Here is a 12998-nt window from a genome sequence, read left to right as displayed (position 1 = left end):
CAGTAATATTGAAAACTAAGACTAAAACCCAGTGCCGAGGGAAGACTACCCATACCTCTTAATTTGAGTTGGTGGTGGTGTGTGTTTGTGTGTGTGTGTGTGTGAGGGGGGGGGGACAGCAATTTTTGTTACTTTTTGCTAATTTAATAAGCTTTTTATTTTAGCAAAACGTAGCGGTAAATTTGGAAGATTTTTTGAGACCTTTTTTTTTTTTTTTTTTAGTATTGTATTTGCCGATTGAAAATAATTTACACTCGTAATTTATAAAAACAAATATTTACATGACTGGGGCTTGAATAAGACAAAATTCATCTTATCATTAAGCCCCCCCCCCCCAAAACAATGCATAATCATCAAATAAAATGTTTTAACAAAATGCAAAAAATAAAATATATAACGTTTAAAATATTTAGTAATTCAAAGAGTATTTATATTTAAGAACTGATTAGTAAAATAAGATGATATATAAGTATTAATATTACAAGAAGAATTTACAATAACTTTTTTTAATAAAAATTGAAATTATAAAATTTTACAATATTTTTAGTAATTAGTATTTCAAATAATAAAACTTAAAAAAATCGTTTGTAAATTCAAAACTTATAAGATAAGAAAAACATTTACAATAGCAGACTATTGTTTAGAATATTAAATATAATATTAAAGAGTAATTAGTAGGTTAATTTTTGTTTTTGTTTGCTAGTTTAAAAAGCCTTTTTAGAAGAACTTTAATTCATTTTCATGTATCATCAGTAATTGCTTAAGTTTTGTTTTAAACTGGTTTAAAGAATAATTAGATTTCAGCTCATTATTTAATATTGTATTCCACAGCTTAGGACCTCGGTTAGCAATTGAGAATTTGGTTGCTGAATAATGTGTTTTGGATTGAATGTAATTGTTTTTTGAAAATCTGGTAGGGTATATGTGGTTTATTTTTTCAAAAAGTGAATTAAATAACATTGGTGATATTTTTTTATCAAGTTTAAACATGAAGATAAGAATATGGAAAGGTTTAGTTTATATACATTTAGAATATTAAGTTTATTAAATAATGTTTGAGTGTGAGAGAAACGGTCTACGTTTGTAATTATCCTTATAGCCTGTTTTTGTTTACTAAACAGTTTTTTTACTTTTGTTGCGTTTGTGCTGCACCAAGCAACGTTTGCATAATTTAAGTAGCAATGAATTAAAGAAAAATATAAGTTTTTTAAACAAGATAGATTTAAAAACTGCTTGGCTTTATACAAAACACCTATATTTTTTGATATTTTATTTTCAATTAGACCTATGTGGTCCCTCCAGGTTAAATTTTCATCCAGAACCACACCTAAAAATTTTATTGATTGCTCTCTTTTTAATAATGCGTTATCAATAAAAAGATCAGGAAGTTTTAATGGAATATCTTGTTTTTTATGAAGACGATGGAACAAAGTGTATTTGGATTTATTGATGTTCAAAGATAGTTTGTTTGATTTGAACCATTGGGTTAATTTTTCAAGTTCTTTGTTTACTGTTTGAAATAATTTACTGATATCTTTACTAGAATAAAACAAGTTTGTATCATCTGCAAACAAAATTAAGTTTAAAATGTTAGAAAATTTATATAAGTCGTTAATATAAACGAGAAATAAAAGTGGTCCTAAAATTGATCCTTGAGGAACACCACAGGTGATTGACTTATATTCCGTTTTTCCGCTATCATATGAAATAAACTGCTTTCTATTAGACAAGTAACTATCAAACCAGGACAAATTAGTATTTATTATACCATAACTTTTCAGTTTGGATAGAAGGATTTGATGATTGACAGTGTCAAAAGCTTTACTTAAATCGATAAATACACCTAGGGTATACTTGTCTTCATCAAACCCTTTAAATATATCATGAACAAGGTGAGTGATTGCATGATCAGTTGAATGACCAGATTTAAATCCAAACTGTTTATGAAAAAGAATATTATTAACATTTAAAAAGGAATATAGTCTATTATACATAACCCGCTCTAATATTTTAGAAAAACAAGAAAGAATTGAGATTGGTCTATAATTCGTAACATCGGAAGGATCACCTGATTTTAACACTGGAATGACTTTTGCAATTTTTAGGTTATCTGGAAAAACGCCTTGTGTTAGAGATAAATTAAAAATATGTAGTAATGGAATTGTAATTTGTTTTATTGATTTGATAATGACATTACTACTTATATCATCAAATCCTAAACTTTTATTGGGTTTTAATAAAGAGACTGCGTCTAGTAATTCTTTTTCTGTAAGTTTATAATTAGACATAACATTAAGGTTGGTTGAGGTTAAGTACGAACTAAAGTGTGATTGAGTAGTTGCTATATTAGATGATAAAGTAGGACCTATATTTACAAAAAACTGGTTAAGTGTTTCAGCGACTAAGGATTTATTTACAATTTGTTTGTTATTAAATTTAAGAGTTAGAGGAAGTAAATTTCTGTATAAGCTTTTTTTTCCAATTACCTCCTTAATAATATGCCAAGTTTTTTTAGAATCATTTTTGTGCTTTATTAATTGTTCAGAATAGTAACGTTTCTTTGAGCGTTTTAAAATTGACTCAAATAGCCGTTTATAGTTTTTATAGGTAGTTTCATTTTTAAGAGTTCTTTTTTTAAGAAACTTGTTATATAAGCGTTGTTTTTTTTTTGAAGATTTAAGAATGCCCTTCGTGATCCAAGGGTTTAAAAGTGTTTTTGTTTTGATTACTTTAGTAACTTCTGGGAATGCCTTGTTATAAAGATTAAGAAACTCTGTTAGAAAAATATCATACGCCTTATTGGCGTTTAGATTTAGTTTTAGGGTGTCCCAGTTAACACAGGATAGAAGCTTATAAAAATGACTAATAGAAGTGTCGGTTATTAAACGTGTTTTAATTATTTTTTCCCGTTCATTTTGGGCATTATATATGCATTTTTGCGATAGGATAAAAATCTCGACATTCTTTTCCCATTTTCCTTAATGACACGTTTCTTTGTGGGGAACTCTGACCGATTAAGGGGCTATCCCCCCTTAAAATTTCAATATTTTCAAAAAAAGAAAAATTGTTTTTAACTACTTTTACCTGTGTATCATTATAAAAATTGTTTTAAATGTAGCAAATTAACCTATAACTATCTTAATTTGTCTATTTAAACAAACTATTTTTACGTGATGTCCCTAGCAAAGCCATAGCAACGCACTAGTTTAACAGTATACATCCTATGTGTTACCTTTATTCAACCCAAATGTGTTATAATTGTCATGTATAAGCTTGAACAGCTTCTTTATGAATTTCTCTAGAACTTTTGTTAAGGTTGCTACATCAAGTACGACAATTTGAATCAGTTATAGTGTTATTTTATCAGCTTAGTTTTATTAGTGAAAATGGGAAAAGAATGTCGAGTGAAGCAACGTACACAAACTCACCGTAAAAGGAAAAGATTTATGGGAAATCTTAATAAACACTTGTTTAGAAATCTTAAGATACACTTGTTTTGAAACCTTGTATATCTGGTTATCATATCATTGATGTTGCTGTTTTAGTTTCTGTTTTTAGTTCTTTTCTGTGTCCAGAATGTGGTAGTCCCACACTCTCATTAGGTGAGAGATATAATAAACAACATGGTTTATCTTCCTTGTTATATCTTAAGTTTCAAAAAAAAGATTGCAACTATCTTCATCAGTTCTACACCTCTATCAATGATAGTAATAAAAAAGGGTTTGATAATAATAAACGAATAATTTATTGCAATAGTCGCTATTGGGCCATGGATATGCAGGCACAAAAAAGTTTTGCACTTTTATGAATTTACCTAAGCTTTTGACCAAAAGCAACTTTAAAAGTCTACTGAAAATAATTGCAACAGCTGTTAAAACTGTAGCAGAACAAACAATGATAAATGCTGCAAGTAAATTGCAAAAAACATCTTTGGCACCAACTGATATTTGTGTATCTTGCGATGGTACATTGCACAAACGAGGATAAGCATTGCTAAATATCCTCGTTTGAGTCTTTTCTGTTATCTTTACTGTTAGTGGCAAAGTGTTAGATGTTGAAGTCATCTTTAGATATTGTATAGGTTGTAGTTTTAATCAAGACCTTCAAAAGTCTAATCCAAATGCTTATGCAAAATGGAGAAATGCCCATGTTTGTATGTATAATTACCAAGGTTCTGCTCGTGGTATGGAGCCAGAAAGAGCAAAACGTGTTTTTCAGCGTTCTGTTGATAATCGCCAGTTAAGATATATTCAATATTTAGGTGATGGAGACAGTAAAAGTTACATGAACGTTAAAAATACATATCTTGATATAAAAATTGAAAAGCTGGAATGCGTTGGACATTATCAAAAGAGAGTTGGAACACGGCTGCGGAATTTAAAGAAAAGAGAAAAAGGCCTTGGTGGTAAAAGACGTCTTACAAATGCGACAATTGATCGCTTACAAAATTTTGTTGGAGTTGCAATCAGAAAAAATGCAGGTAACCTAAAGGAAATGAAGGCTTGAGTGTTAGCATCGCTATTAAATGTGGCTTCATCGAAAAATAATAGCCTACATTATCCACACTGCCCTACTGGTTCAGACAGCTGGTGCAAACACGATGCTGATAAAATAAATAAAACAACAACATATAAGCCAGGACCGGGTTTACCAATGGACGTTATTATGAAAATAAGATATATATTTGAAGAGTTAAGCGAAGACAAAAATTTTTGCACGGCAAAACACAAAATGCTAATGAATCGTTTAATAGAATGATTTGGGTATACCAAAACAAACATTTGTCTCGCTTACCCAGTTAGAAATTAGCGTATATGATGCTGTTGCTTACTTTAATATTGGAGCAAAAGCATCATTTGATATTTTTAAAGAACTGAACATTGAACCAGGCTTTCATACGATTGCAGGATGCAAAGTATTTAATAATGAAAGAAAAAGAAATACTGAATATCGAATAAACCCTGATAATAAGTCAAGACAGCAATTTTATGTGCCAAAACGTTGAAAAAAAAATGACAAAAAAATGGAAAAAGATGGTGACTTGTCTGTACCTGGTGGATTTTGAAAATTTGGATTATTTTTTTTACCTATTTTACGAACAAAATATTACTGTATTTAAAGTTTTTACTTTAATCGAGTTTTTCTCAAAATAGCAGTTTGTGGACGCGGGCCAAAATATTTTGAGAACCGTATGATATTTTTTTAATGAAATTTTCATGAAGTGTTAAAAAATTTGACCTTAAACTTCGGTCGTCCTGTTGTGGTGGTGAGAAAAAGTTATGAAAAATCTGTTATACTCATATCATAGACCTGCCTTATAACAACATTATGGTTCAATATGGAAAGGTGGAAATGAGCCAATTTCTTTGTATTTTGGCCGGCGTAAAGACAATTTTTGGTCATTTTAGGGATATTTAGTGATTAACGTGGCAACAATATGGATTTTCAAAAAAAGTTAGTGCAGTTTTCTAAATTTAATTTAAGCATGTTACCAGTAATCATTTTTTGTATAAATGGTTAGATTTAAAATCAGAGGGGGTACCCCTTTAATCACAGTGCTGCTAAACCTGCTTTTTATCAACTAAAAAAATAGATTGCCTGAAATATGCTTTACTCAGGGCCAACATTTAAGGTGTGGGATGTGCCCCTGCCCGTGAGGGCAATATGTCGTAAAATTTTCAACGTTACTATCTAAAACAAAATTTAAATTTATCGACAGATTTTACATCTTATATTGTAAATTTTGTAATAAACAAAAGTTATGACCCTGCAAAGTTTACACTCTCCTCATTTTAGGGGTCGGAAAATTTGCATGGTCATAACTTTTGTAATTTACAATACTTTTCTACAAATATTAAAATCTGTCGATAAATTTAAGTAGCAAAATTGAAAATTTTACTACATTAGTGCCTTCACATATGGGTAGGGACAAGCTCTTTAGAGCTCCAATTTTTTGCAAGGCCTCCTCATTTGGCATAGGTATAAACATACTTAAGTTTGGAGTTTGCATGATGTGTGAAAGTATCCTATGTAGAACATAAAAAAAATCCTGAGGGCATTTGCGCATGTGAGTGCGTAGAGAGAAACTATACCCTCTTCTCCTTATACCATACATCCTATTATGTTGGCAAACTAGGATCTTTAGTCACAGTTTTAAATTTTTTTGATTAGCTGGTTAATTGTAATAAATCAGAAAATCGATGTACGTACTTCTAAATTGAACCCCTCCCCTAAACGCTTTTTGAAATTTTATATTTTATAAAATTTTGATCGATTAAATAAAATTTAAAGACGAATTAAAAAAAAGTAAAAATGTGTGATGAAACATGAAATTTCGAACTGAAAAGCTTCGACGAAAAATTCTACAAAACCATCGAATTTCTTTATTTTCTTGACGACGCATATCTCTTAAATAAACAATGGCAAAAACCTTATAAAATTATTTTTTATCAACATTAATTCGTGTAAAAAGTGTAAATCTAATGTAAAAATAATTTTTATATTTATTATAAAATTAAATTTTTTCAAAATTTAACCAAATCAAAAAATTATGACTTTATCTTAAATATAGTACGATACTATTTGAAAAGAAATTATATCAAAATTAAAAAAATATATAGTCTGGTCGCTACATGTAAAAAAAAAAGGAAAACTAAACATTTTGAGTGGACATTCTAATTTTTCTATAGACTTGTTCCTTATAACTTAAGAAGTTTAAAAATTTTTACGTGCCGCTTGAACACTGCTTATAACTTTAGTTAGAGACAAAAATAGATGCAACATTTTGAAAAGATTTTCAAGTATAAAATATCCGCCATGTTTATATAAATCGAATACCGAAAAGCATTAATTTAGTTTTTACAAATTATTGACAGGGGGTTATTAATTTGTAAAGTTAGATGTTTTATATATAATTACTAAATTTATGTAATTAAAATTTCATAAACATTATTCAAAAACAAATTTGTTCATAAATGCTACTTAACCTTGTATTAAAATTATAAAATAGTTTTAACTTAATAAATCTAAAAAATAAAATTTGTCCCCGTTCTTTGTTTACGCTAAAAAATGTTTACTTTTCAAAAACTGTTTACTAAAAAAATGTGTTTTATTTATTTTATTCATTTAATATTATTAAAGTAAATAATGACAAGTAGCAAAAAAACGCAGCATCTTAATCTAGTTCCTAAAAAAGAAATTAAAAATGCTTGCATACTTCATCAAGGAAAAGTTGGTCATAATAATAACAAACTGCGTTGTTTTACTGAAAATGCACTTGCGAAAGTGAAGAATGCTTGGTAAGTCACAACCTAAATGTCCAACTCAATTTATTTCTTTATATATACTTAAAACAATGGTACAGAAAAATCAACAAATAGCTTGGATTTGATAATAATATTTTTTTTACTTTAGTCAAATTCGAAATGACTTTAAGATCATGGTACCTGCCCGACAACTCTCTTGTTTCATTAAAGATGTCACGATAAGTATTTGAATATAAAAAATTAAACATTCTACAATATCGGAAAAATAGAGCAGAAAAAGAGAGCGTAGGCGTGGATGATGCATCCTTATCTGAGCACAGAATCTCAGTTCAGAAAAGAGATAGTTCAGGTAAATTAAAAAACCCTTGGGTGGGAAATGCAAAACAAAGAAAATTACCCTCAGTTTTCACGTTTTTTATTGTTTTATGAACTACTTCAAACTTAAAATAACTCCCTTGTTTCAGGAAAAATTATTGCGGATAAAGAATATTGCATTTGCTATCGCAAAAAGACTAATAAAGATTGGAACGGATGTGAAACGCTTACAAAATGCGCAACGGAAAGTGCAGCAAACATGTTGAAAGAAAACGTTGTAAGTAAAACTGACATCCCTTGAATTATGGCTATTATATCGGACAAAGAATAGCAAACCATAATTTCCTTAAAATTATATTATCATTGGTTTTGTTACGTACAACTATACAAGACTCCTGTTTAACTACCTAATTACACCTAAAAGGAAGATATCCACAGAAGATATCCACACTATTAGCTACCTTCCTGCTATGAACTCATCACCTACGAACTTGAGCACAGTGCTTGAAGTTCTACTCCAGTCAAAAGCTAAAGCCGAGAATCTTGGTCTCTCAGAAACTGACGTTGCAATCGATCAAGCTATATATGGAAATCGATGGAAGTACTGATGAACCCTAGTCATATTGATCTTAAAAGATTTATTGTCCTCCGAATGGGCGCATTTCACCCATCTCATATTTTTCTAACTGTTATTGGCAAAAGATTTAATGATGCCGGATTACAAGACTGGATAATTGAAGCTGATATAGCCGATGGATGGTTACTTTGCCGTTTCAATCACATCTCTTCCTCACCTGAGTTCGTTAACTGTTTAAAGGAGGTAAATAAGTTTGCCTTAATATGCTTTATGTCTGTGAATTTTTTTTTTTATTCACCTCCTCAAGGCCGAGAAGACCACTACAGTCGGGGAGGCTACTTTTTGTGGTTATAACCCTCTCTCAACTCTATAACTCCGAAACACGAACCTCAATAAACATGACCGCTGCGCGGAGAAATAAGTTGAGCGCGGTACTACCAGGGACGTGTTGGGGATCGAACTCGGAACTTCTCGCTTATGAGGCGAGTGCTCTACTACTACACCACTACCGCATTCAGTTTATATAGTTCATTCAATTTAATGATGATATTAAAATTACACTTTGATTGTTTCTTGACGAATTATGACAATTAGAAATCCTTGTTTGATGATGATTTCTTCAAAACTTTAGATGATTACTCAAATATGTTAAATGATATTGATAAATTTTTATTTTACTTTGCTCCGTTCAACGAAGGTTAGTTACTGGAATCTTCATTTGGAGGCAACACACCAAATGCTACCGTAGTTTTTTGCATATGGTTGTCCGAATTATTCTCGCTTTTTAACTATTGGACCGAAATGATGCAAACTCCAAAAACTCATCCAAGTATTTATCAACAGTTTATGTAAGCTTGTACTCCAAAATATTTTATTTGGATTTCAACATGTTTTAGTTTTAAAAATAGCTTCAAATTAAATCTTTATAGTTTATTATCTTTTTGACAGGGATGGAAATTTCTCCGTAAGAAGAACGACCGATACGTTAAACAAAGTTCCATCTGACCAATGCATTGAACAAACTATAAATCGTGATCAGAAATGCAAAGAAGGAATGAAAGGTTATAGTACATATAAAGGAATTGATCAACTTGAGGTTGAATGGATTATCATTCCACCTGCTCCAGAAGATGTTTTGCAGTTAATTTCCTGTGCATGCAAAAAGTCAAAATGTGAAAAACGAGTTTGTCTTTGTCGATCGCACTGATTGAGTTGTTCGGATTTGTGCAACTGTTCGTCTTGTGAAAACATAAATGATTGGGACGACACTTTAACAGAATAATATTCGACTGATTCCGATGCAATTTCAGGATTTTTTGAAATTGATATTGAAACTGATATCTATTTATGATATATATATATATATATATATATATATATATATATATATATATATATATATATATATATATATATATATATATATATATATGTATACATGGGCTCATAAAGACTTCATGATGCCCGGGGTAAATCATTAAAAATTTACTGAATGCCTCTACCTTAGCATCACTAAAATAACAATAATAAGAATAATAAAACACTTCCCTTGTATATGTATATATACATATACTGTATATGTGCCTGTATATATATAAATATATATATATATATATATATATATATATATATATATATATATATATATATATATATATATATATATATATATATATATATATATATATATATACGCACACAAACACACACGCATGCAAAAAAATCGAAAATGTGTTTATCCTTGATGTAAATGAAGTCATCAATCAAGAACTTCGCCTCTTGTAATATTTTCCCTCTTAAAAATCTGTTCACGAAATGTTTTTTTAAGAAGAATTTACCTTTCGTTTAACGTAAATATATATTTGAAAAAACGATTAGCGTGACGTCATCAGTACCAAGTAAGGGCCCAAATTTGACCCTTTAGGCACTTTTAGAATTGCTCGTAAGTTTTTCTCAAGATGTTGTTATTTATTGTAAGCTTTTCTCAAGAGGTTATCTAACGTTTGACTATTTTTATCTTGATAAAAAAAATTCATCAGCGTGACGTCATCAGTACTAAATAAGGGCCCAAGCTTGACCCTGTAAGCACTTTTAGAATTGCTTGTAAGTTTTTCTCAAGATGTTGTTGTTTATTATAAGGTTTTCTTAAGAGGTTATCTAACATTTAACGTAAACCTGTATTTTTTACTTTGATAAAAAAAAATATATATTTTCGTGACGTCATCAATACCAAATAAGGGCCCAAATTTGATCCTTTAAGCACTTTCAGAAAGACACGTAATGTTTTTCTTACTCAAGACATCAACCTTAAACTATTTAATTAGTTTTTGTAATGTCCACTAATTTCTAAGAAAAAATTAAACGTAGCGTCCAGACTAATATATTTAATTTGCATATTTAGTAAAAATTCTTAAACATAATAAAAAATAAAAGTATACATAAAATATTTAACAAATATTTATAAAAAATATTATTTAAAAAATTTTATATTAATAAATAAATATAATATAAAATAAAAATATAAAAAAAAAAACAATAATAAACTATGTACCGTAATTTAAAAAGTATAATATTATTAATAATAATAACAATAAAAAATAATTATAACAATAAAAAAATTATAAAAATTTATAAACCATAATAATTAGTTAATATTTAATAAACTAATAATTTATTAATTTATATTATAATTATAACTATTAATATATTTGAAAACGAATTATTTTATGATATTTTATTAATAAAAATTTAAACTTTTAAATAATAAATCTAATAAACTAGTAAAATTAATTTGCATATTTAAAAACATATTTATTATAAATTAATACATTATATATTTCATTATTAATTTATAATTATTGTTTTTTTTTAATATATTTAAAATATTAAATATTTTATCGTGTGGTAAAGTTTTTTAATTCATCGAGGTTACGAAAATCTTTTCCACAGTACTTGAACCAAAACTTCTTGATATTCGAACAACGAATCCATTCATAAAATTCTTTAATAAAATCACTGTCGTTGTGAAGTTGAAGATTTAATTTTTCACAAAGCTTAATCCACGGAAGTAAATTCTCTTCAAAATCTTTTTTTGTTATTAAATAATCTGAGATCGATATCAACAACCTTTCAATCTTATCTTTCGGTGTCCATCCTTCGAAATTAATTGGATGATAAAAGATGACTTCGCGAACATTAGCTGAACATTGCATTAAAAGTTTTTTTTCTTCATCGCTTAAAATATTTTTATATACATATAACGACGATAACTTTCTTCCAGATTTTAAGTAATGATTTATGAAATAATTTTTGCAAGAAGTTTCGTAAGAAGTTTTTCTATCGTTAATCGAAATCCACCATTGTTTATCAACAATTGATTTTATTTCACCAGTAAATGATGATTGACTTTCATAAAAACATTCAATGAATAAATCATAGAAATCTTTAAAATCTTCACTTTTTCTTAGACGATCTAAAGTAAAATTAAATATTAATTATAAAAATAAACAAATTATTAAAATAATAATCAAAATTATATACATTATAAAATTCTACTTATTTATACATATAATTTTACGAATTTTAATGAACTTAATGATTGAATAAAAAATCATATACAATTTTTTATTTTTATCAAACAGATTATATTTTACATAATAATATTATATACACAAATAAATATTAAATTAAAATGATATATAAAAATATTAAAATAGTGAAACTTTTAAATAAAATAATTCTTTAAAAAAAATTTTTTAATTTTGTTAATTTAAACATTTTATCACATTTTTAAAACGAAATAATTTAAATATAAATTATAAATTAAATATATTTAAAATAACATAACAAAAATTATTCATTTATATAACTTAAAAATACTTTATTTTATTCATATATTTCAAGAAAATTTCGTCGTTCGGTTGTTTTAATAAAACATAAAACATTTTATTAAACAAGTAAATGTTTTTTATAAATCAAGTTTCAAAAGAAATTTTGTAAAAAGAATATTTGTTCATTCGATTTCGACGTTGATTAAAAACATTGACGAATTTATTTCTTTAAGGACGATTTATATTGTATTCGTAAAATACTGAAACTTTCAACAGGTTATGTGGAGGAATAAAGTGCAGAAAAAAAAGTTAGGAAAAATATTTCGCACTTTATTCACATAACTAACCCGTTGAAAATATCCGCATTTTCGCATTTTATCTCTCTTCAAAATAATATATTTTTATAAATTTTATAAGATAAAATACGATAATATGTGATACAAAATGCGTTTCTTGATTTATACTGAGCCATTAAAGTCAAAACAGAAATACGCAAGGCTTATGAAAAAAGAAACAGAAATATTATGAAAAGTCGAAACAGAAATACGCAAGGCTTATGAAAAAAGGCTGCTATAATGAAATACAAAGAAATTAGAAAGATTCATAAAAAGGAGACATTTACACATCATAGTCAACATTATTTCATCATTAAAGCATAGCTACAAAATGTAATATATATAATATATTAAAACAAGTAACAAACATACCTTAGAAAAACCGATAATCGATTAAATTTAAAATTTACCATAAAATCGCATCAAATGACATATTGTTTTAAAAAGTAAAAAATAAATCCATGTAACAAACATTTTAACGTAAACAAGAAAATAATTTCTCATTCACAACTGTTTCATAAAAACAATATTTCTCTGAAACTTTTTGCAAAAGAAACAGGTTCATGCTAGAATATTTAACTTAGACGAACTGCCGACTTACATTAAAAATAGTACCATATTGTGCAAATGTTGTAAACATATAGAACGAAAAAGAAAACGATTAAAAACAGTCGGT

General features: G+C 27.8%; 1 protein-coding gene across 3 annotated transcripts in view; it reads right to left on the bottom strand.

Moving 5' to 3' along the window:
* Window positions 1-10910: 10910 nt before the first annotated feature.
* LOC136075021 (NACHT, LRR and PYD domains-containing protein 12-like) overlaps window positions 10911-12998 on the bottom strand; it is an 86414-nt gene continuing 84326 nt past the window's right edge. For 2 of the 3 annotated variants that reach the window (XM_065787229.1, XM_065787228.1), the window contains one exon: window positions 10919-11629. In XM_065787229.1, the coding sequence (XP_065643301.1) occupies window positions 11052-11629 (578 nt within the window). In that variant the 3' untranslated portion in view covers window positions 10919-11051. Of the gene's footprint in view, window positions 11630-12998 lie in introns of all 3 variants that reach the window. The other variant, XM_065787231.1, reaches the window with a different exon arrangement.

Source organism: Hydra vulgaris, chromosome 01, assembly GCF_038396675.1.
Source record: "Hydra vulgaris chromosome 01, alternate assembly HydraT2T_AEP".
Classification (NCBI taxonomy): Eukaryota; Metazoa; Cnidaria; class Hydrozoa; order Anthoathecata; family Hydridae; genus Hydra; species Hydra vulgaris.
Note: the sequence above shows the minus strand (reverse complement) of the source record. Positions and strands in the feature narration are given on the sequence as shown.